General features: G+C 36.9%; 1 protein-coding gene across 1 annotated transcript; it reads left to right on the plus strand.

Annotated features, from left to right (window-relative positions):
- Positions 1–323: 323 nt before the first annotated feature.
- LOC114185242 (GroES-like zinc-binding alcohol dehydrogenase family protein) lies at positions 324–7857 on the plus strand. Its single transcript, XM_028072860.2, has 7 exons — positions 324–753; positions 942–1169; positions 3470–3543; positions 3707–3866; positions 4513–4632; positions 4773–4881; positions 7408–7857. The coding sequence occupies exons 1-7, from the start codon at positions 532–534 to the stop codon at positions 7587–7589; spliced, it is 1095 nt and encodes a 364-aa protein (XP_027928661.1). The 5' UTR covers positions 324–531; the 3' UTR covers positions 7590–7857.
- Positions 7858–8161: the final 304 nt, after the last annotated feature.

Below are 8161 nucleotides of genomic sequence, written 5' to 3' on the forward strand. Positions count from 1 at the left end.
TTAAGAAGAAAAATGTAGTGAGTAAAAGTTCCTTTGCTCCAAATCTATTTCTGTACACAGTTTAAAGTTTTTAAAAGTATACAGTTTTCCTTGATAAATAAACTATTAAGACCTTTGTTATCTTTATATCCAAACAAACTATAATACTATTTTTTTTTAATAAGGAAATGCAACACTATTTAATAAGGAAATGCAACACTATTTAATAAATTCTAAATTTATTTTTCTGCAATGGTAAAACTTGATGACAAGTATTTAGTTGCCAAAATCCTTATTAAAGAATGTTTTTTTCTTACAAATAAGCATTAGCAACGACCAAGGCGCGACTATGACCAAAAGTTTAAACGAAACGCAACAACCACCGCTTCTATCTCTGCGGATCAAAACACAGACACGTTCCCTTCTCTCTCTCATTCACATGGTGCACATGCACACACACTCCTCACCTTCACTTCAAAAACCCTAAACCCTAAATCATTGAGATCCAACCCAATCTCAATGCTCTGAAATTCAGCCTCAAATACTGAGAAGATGCGGATTCCGAGCAATCGCGCGTTCACGAGAATAACGCCCTCTGCTTTCAGTTATCACCGTTTCAAATCCTACGTTTCAGACTGCAGAGCCGTGCTTCTTCCCTCCTTCGGTGGACCCGACCTGCTTGAGCTTCGGTCGAACGTGCAAGTCCCTCCGCTGAAGCCGCACGAAGTCCTCGTCCACACGCGTGCCGTTTCCGTCAACCCCTTGGATACTCGTGTGAGTTGTCTTGCAGTTGCATTGCTTTCCTTGAAATGTTCTTGAACTCGCCTGTTTTGAAGAGGTTTTGAGCTGTTCTGAGAGTTTCTTGAACTGTTGTGAAGATTTGTTGATGTTTTGGGATTTTTTTTTTAACTGTGTTGAGAATTTTCTGAGCTCTTTTGAGAATTTCTTATTGTTTGTCTCAGATGCGTGCCGGTTACGGGCGTTCCATTTTCGAGAGATTGTTGCCTCTCATTTTGGGGCGCGACATCAGTGGTGAGGTTGCGGCGGTTGGAGCTTCTGTGACGTCGGTGAGTGTGGGAGAACAGGTTTTTGGGGCTCTGCATCCCACTGCTGTGAGGGGCACTTACACGGACTATGCGATTCTCTCAGAGGATGAGGTTACTCCGAAGCCAGATTCACTTACTCACGTGGTATGTTGTATTGTCATGATCACTATATAGTTAGGTATATTTGTGTCTATGTTGGACTGTGGAAGCTGTTTGCAATCAATATGTGTGAGGGATTAAATTTACTATGATCAATTCATAACAGTAATTAGATGCCATTATTTTCATATTGTACACCCGTTTAGCTCTCTAAAGTGATAGCTATGTGGTAGGACACAACCTCCTATTACTACTATTACTAAGCTCTATTAAAGAAGAAACAAGGGGAAAGGAAAAATACAGCTGATTGTTTTAATTCAAACAGCTGCAAAATCTGTTGGTAGTTAACTTTGTTGTTGCGTTGGGAAGCTTGTATATATAAATATAGGCCTGTTTTCAGGTCTTGGGGTATTAGGAAAATTAGTGAATAGTGGGAGGATTCTGGACCCTCGAAGTGCCAAAGGTGTTTTTGTAATAATTCTGAAACTTCTATTTAAAATTCTCAGTCTCTTTGTTTGAGTTTTCTTTTCCGTTCTGAGTTTTTGATCCAGTTTCTATAAACTGTTATTAGAGCTCGATTCGAGCTCTGTGGGTTAGTACACATGGTGCCTACAAGAATGATGGAATCACTAGTGGAAGCATTGGAGAAGACTCTAGCTGGGGAATTCAATAACCGGAACATTTTGAAGGAAGACTTAATGCAAGACTATCCCAAATGGATGCAGATTTAGAAGCTCGACTTTTACTAAAAGATTTTTGCTTGGCTCGGTTGGAGAGGCTGGTGGAAAATTTGTGAAAGAGGGATGTAGGAAAGGTGCAAGTGCAGCAACTTCTATAAACCAGAGAGTTTCTGATAAAGGTGCACCAGAAGAATTGGCGAGTGCAACATTCTTGGGAAACAAGAATTGTGACAAATGGAGGCAGCTGGATAGTCTTGTTTTTGAGGGAGAAGATGCAATGGGTTGGATAGGAAAAGTTGAGCATTATTTCCATTTGAGAGGGGTACGAGAAGAGGAGAAAATGGAAGAGGTTATGGTGGCAATGGAAGGAAATCGCTATCTTGGTTTCAGTGGTAGGAAACATGCAACCCAAACCAGCCTTGTTTTGGTTTCAAGAATGCCCTCATTCAAAGATTCCAACTGATTTTAATGGGAGATCCTTTTGAGTCATTGCTGCCTATTGAGCAGGAGAAATCTGTGAATGAATTCATCACTCAATTTGAAAGATTTGTGTGAGTTATTAAGGGGTTGGATGAACAATATTTGATGAGATTTTTTTTAATGGGTTACGGGAGGAGTTCAGAGCAGAATTGAAACTGTATAATACAAATAATCTTTCTGAAATATGAATAAATCCCACACTATTGAAGGGAAGAATGTAGCGGTAGCAAAGGCAGTAGGGGATTATGGAGACAGAGGAGGGGGTAGGAGTTTTCCTATTCAAAGAGGAACAAAGGAATGGATAACAACACCTCCAAGATCAATGGCAACAACTAATTCAACACCACCCAATTTATTGGCTGAAGCAAATTCTTTTTCTCAACCTGGTACCTGCAAGGCAGTAATGAGGTAAAGGCTAATGGTCTGGCCACAATAGAGGCAATTTTAAAATATTCACACAGTCAGAGCTTTAAGAAAAGAGCATAAAAGGAGAATGTTTTCATTGTGATGAAAAATATAGCGTGAGTCATGTTTGCAAGAACAAGCAACTCAACATCATCATGTTAATAGAAGAGCACAAGGAAGAAGAAGAGCATAGAAATGGTGGATGTTTTTGTAATTGCTGAACTTTTCCCACAATTCCATCTTGAGGACAAGGTGAATCTTATTGGCCTGGGTATTGTTAGGACACGACTTCCTATTACGAAGGTCTATTAAAGAAGAAACAAGGGTAAAGGAAAAATACAGCTGTTTTTTTTTTTTTAATTTAAACAGCTGTAAAATCTGTTAGTAGTTAACTTTGTTGTTGTGTTGGGAAGCTTGTATATATGTAGGTGTGTTTTCAGGTCTTGAAGGTATTAGGAAAATTAGTAAATAGTGGGAGGATTCTGAACCCTCGAAGTGCCAAAGGTGTTTCTGTATTAATTATGAAACTTCTATACGAAATTCTCAGTCTCTTTGTTTGAGTTTTCTTTCCCATTCATAGTTTCTGATTCAGTTTCTATAACTATGGCAATAATATTTGTCTCTTTGTGCCCTATCCGTTGGTTTTTCTTTCAATCTTATAACTCATTCTTTACAAAATTAGTGGTTTCTACATTTAGCAATTGGTTATAATTTCCCTTGTTTACTTTGATAATTGAACCCATGCTTTTTTCTTCTTTTTTTCCCATTTTAATCTTGTAGGAAGCCAGTGCCATTCCTTTTGCTGCATTGACAGCTTGGCGTGGACTAAAATGTACAGCGAGAATAAGTGAGGGGTATGTTTATATTGATGAGATTATGATTTCAATGGGTGGAAATTAATTTCTGCATATTATTTTCTGTTCTATATTTTTTTTTTGTATTTTTATCACACTATAAGTTCAGCTTGCTAAAAGCTCTCGTTCCACTAACTTATATCCTTTAGCTTATCTCAAACAGACAAAGGATATTAGTAGTGGGAGGTGGAGGAGCAGTAGGGTTGGCTGCAATTCAGCTTGCAGTAGCTGCTGGATGCTCTGTTGTAACTACTTGTGGAGGTCAAAGCGTAGAGAGACTGTTAGCTGCTGGTGCGGAGCAAGCTGTTGATTATGTTGCTGAGGTGGTGTTGAAACTTCTTTTGTATACTTTTTTCCAGTCTTCAGTTATTTAAACTGTGCCAAATATTGCTATTGAAGCTTTTTGTTTGAAAAAAAAGATCATGAAAGGGAAAATAACAAATACTTGGTGTACCAGTTTATCAAAAAACAGAGAATAAGATGCTAAAAACTGAAATAAAATAGAGATTTTAAAACAGAAAATAGTTGCCATTTGATGAATGTGGAAACTGGCCGTTGGCACGTGGTCATTGGTAAGATGTTTTTTCTTTTCAAACTAATTTTTTATATTTAAGTTTGAAGTTAGTGAAAATAATTATAAATGTGGATAAGTGAGAACTTAGGGGGCGATTGGGGATTGCAAATCTAAACAAGATATCTATTTAATTTTAATTGTTCAATAAAGTTATATGGAAGAGTGATGGCAGCTAAGGTCTTATCTTAATTTAACTTCTTTCTCTAAGAAATACAAATAAATCCTAATCCATAAGGATTGACTCTATTCTGTAATACTATCCATAAAGTGAAATTTGAGGTTTAGAATATGTACCAATAAGACCTAATTAACATAAAACCCAAGCCCAAATGCAATCCAAGACAAATATATATGAAAATCAGTGGTTTTCTTATAACTTTATTCTGGATTGACAGGATGTTGAATTGGCTATAAAGGGGAGGTTTGATGCTGTTTTGGATACTATTGGTGTCTCAGAGACAGAACGAATAGGCATTAGTTTTCTGAAACGAGGTGGACATTACATGACACTTCAGGTAGGATATGAATGTCACCTTTCTCATCCTTATCACACTTTGCAGATGTACTTAGTTCGTTGGCAGAGTGACCTTTTAGATGTCTTTCTTAAAAAGCAATGCTTGTGCTTCAATCTCCTATGTTTGCTATTTCATTGAAGGGGGAGGCAGCATCCTTGGCTGATAGGTATGGACTTGCTATTGGGCTTCCAGCAGCTACAGCTCTTTTATTGAATAAACAGCTTCTATACCGGTGCACTCATGGAATAGGTAGAAATGTCCAAATTATCATTCTATTTTGCTTTGATAACCTGGAAGTATGTTTACTCCTTTCCTTTGTAATTTCTATCTTTTGTTTGACATTGATAGGACTGGTATCATAGCAACAAGAAAAAACTGGGTTTTTATTGAATGAAACTATGAAGAAGTCTGTGAATTCATTCATTCGTAATTCCAAATATTTCAAGAGGTCTAGATCCTCTCCTTGTACTGCTTTCCGATCACAGAATCCCCTAAGTTACTGGTCTACAGTTTATAACTGAAACCCATGCTTAACTGGCTTAATTAGTTGCAATACAAATACACTGCCCTTCTTTCTAACATAAGCTTGTGTATCTCTTTGACTAACTAACTTAGCTAACCACTACAAAACTAATTAATGGGTATCTATCATACTCTCCCCTAAAATTTCAACATTTCCTCAAGGTGAACTGCTTCTGAATGCTGAAATAAAGTTCCCGTGGTGTTCTTATTGACGACAGAATCATGGTGGTGACCAAGTCAACAAGAATAAAGTCTTTTTTTTTTTTTTTTTTTACCAAAGTTAACTTTCAATCCTCCTAGGTTAAATACCAATGTGATTGTAGCCATTCATCTCTAATACTGTGTTTTCTGAGGCATTTTTTACCATGAAACTGAGTGTTGTAGTTGCAGCCTTACAGCCAAAGGTTATGAGGAATTACCATGACCTTCATAGGTCATCTATCTTACTCTGTTGGGTCTGGTTGACTAGGATGTGAGGAACACTCAGTTCCCGTGACTTCCTGTTTTCTTTTCCTTTTCCCATTTTATTGTAGTGGGTTGGATTTGTTAATTCCGAAAAAACACCATTTATTTCTCCAGGGTTCCAGTTCTACACCTTCCATGTCGGAATATGATTCTAGTTGTTCTTAGCCCGCATTGCTCCAGCCTCTTTTTCTCCCTTTGATTGTCCTTTTGTTGCTGTTTTTATTTGTTTTTCTAGGTCCATCCACTAACTATTCTTTCCACGCGGTTCTTTTCTTGGCTCTTGATTTTCATCTTTACTTCTATTTTCTTCATCCAACATGAAATATTGTTCATACTTTTCTGTTTATTGACGATACCTGTTCCTATAAACGTTGGAGACAAATTCTGTGATTTTTCCATCCACCTATTGGTTGAAACTTCTACTTCCCTTAATTAACATGATCATTTTATACGTTGAGGATCACCTGTACCTTTTGCCTGAGTTATTTCGTCATCTCCTTCAAAGATTCTATTCCCTGCTCCCCAATGATTCCAAATGCTCCAAGAATCTGTCGTTAATGCGCCCACAACTCTGGGCTCAATTTCTCTTGTACCAATTGATAGAACTTGTATCATAGCAGTGAGAAAGGACAGTTTTCATTGAATGAAATTAGGGATGAAAGCCCATAAGAAGAAAAACAAAATTCTAGATATTTGAAGAGGTCTGGATCCACTCCTTACACTGCTTTCTCAAGGACAAAGGTTATCTGAACTGTCTATAGTTATTCTTATTTGTAGGAAACTACTGGTCTACAGTTCATAACTGAAACCCACCTTGATGGACCTACATAGTTGCAAGCCCATTTACCTTCTTTCTAACAGAAACCCTTTATTTTGTTGACTAACCTAACTAACTTGGTACTAACATACAACAACAACAAAGTCTTATCTAACTCTTTACTAACATAATTGACATAAATAATGGATATGTATACATTAGACCTTTTTTGGTAGACTTCTATCTAAGCACATCTACAACAGAAAAAAAAAAATGCTTTTTCATAAACCAAAATTAACTCGTGTAAGTTAATCTGTACATAAGCTAATTTTAGTTTATGGAGAAAACATTTCATTTTTCTTATTTTTTTCTCCGAAAAGTGTTTGCGAAGAAGTTTGTCCAAACAAACTTATAGTCTTTTTACCACGCCTAATGTGCATACATGCTACTCCCCTTTCGTCGTCCGTAGTTCACTATAGGCTAAAGGAGTAGTTTAGATGGAGTGAAAAAATTTTATATTATGCTGATTGATATGATATTTGTTTTTAATCTAACATTGTATTACTGGAAATTTTTTCTTTCTCATACCTAGGTGACCTAAGTAGAACTCTCAAGCATTGATAAGATCTGGAGCTGAACCAACTTAATTAAAGGAATAGAAATTTTGAAAATGGGTTCTGCTGTAATTTCCTTGTACTCTATGCATCTGGTATTCCATTTAAGGTAGCGAGATTGACATCAAGCTTTCTTGCTGGTTGTTATGTAAATGAAGCAGAATTAAAGATATCCTGAAGTAAAACCCTTTCTCGCATGTCCACCTTCCTTGTAGAAAAAGTGAAAAACACATTTTTGATTTAACAGTCTAATTGTTTTGTGCTTGGTGTTCCCTTTAGATTTAATTTAAATTGTTATTGGTGTAAGTTAGAAACCAAGGGTGGTGTTTATTTCCTTGTTTTACCTGTACTGACAAATTCCTGGTGAAGTTTTTTTTTAATGTGGAGCCAAAACTCTTTCGTTCATTGTGATTACAGAATACTCATGGACATACATGAGGGCTGACTCAGACGGTTTAAATGAGATTCGAAAGCTATGTGAAGCTGGGAAGATGAAGATACCTGTGCATACAACGTTTCCCATAACACAAGTAAAAGAGGCACATGAGGCAAAAGACAAGAAGCTCATTCCAGGTAAAATAGTTCTGGAATTTGATTGACGTCCCGAAGCTGATAGCAGCCGCTTAAACTAGGTTTTTTCCCCTTCATTCTTGGGTTCTCTTTTCAATGGAATGTTCCACAATTAATTGACGAATTGATAGTTTTCTTTTTTCTTTTTTTCTGGGTTTTCATTATATGATAGAAAGTGGAAACTCTTTGTAAATTTTTGATTCAGAATATATCCGGTCATGAAAGTCTGTAAATTGATAAGTCTGTGTGACACATGACGACCTTTCTTTACCTTTACAACTGTTCAAGTTTTAGTCATGTCCATTTGTGTTGTCGTGGAAGGTGTTGACATGACGTTATACCTTCATAACCCCCATGTGTCAGTTGCACTCACTATCAGTAGCCTATCCATGTTCGCTTGAATTGTGACATCGAAAGAGAACATTGGTAAATTATTAGCAGAAAGCTTGTTCATTGTATTGACGTATTGTGCTACTAGGGAGCGGAGAGGTAGGCATCATTTGCTGTTGAAATGGCCAGATCTTAGGAACATTATCGGGCAGCATTTGTCTGCTTACCTTTTAATTTATTTGAACTGCTAGGAACAGCCTATTCTCCTTTC

The sequence above is a fragment of the Vigna unguiculata genome, chromosome 5, assembly GCF_037176805.1.
Source record: "Vigna unguiculata cultivar grain cowpea cultivar isolate G323 ecotype 2 chromosome 5, ASM3717680v1, whole genome shotgun sequence".
NCBI classification, from domain to species: Eukaryota; Viridiplantae; Streptophyta; class Magnoliopsida; order Fabales; family Fabaceae; genus Vigna; species Vigna unguiculata.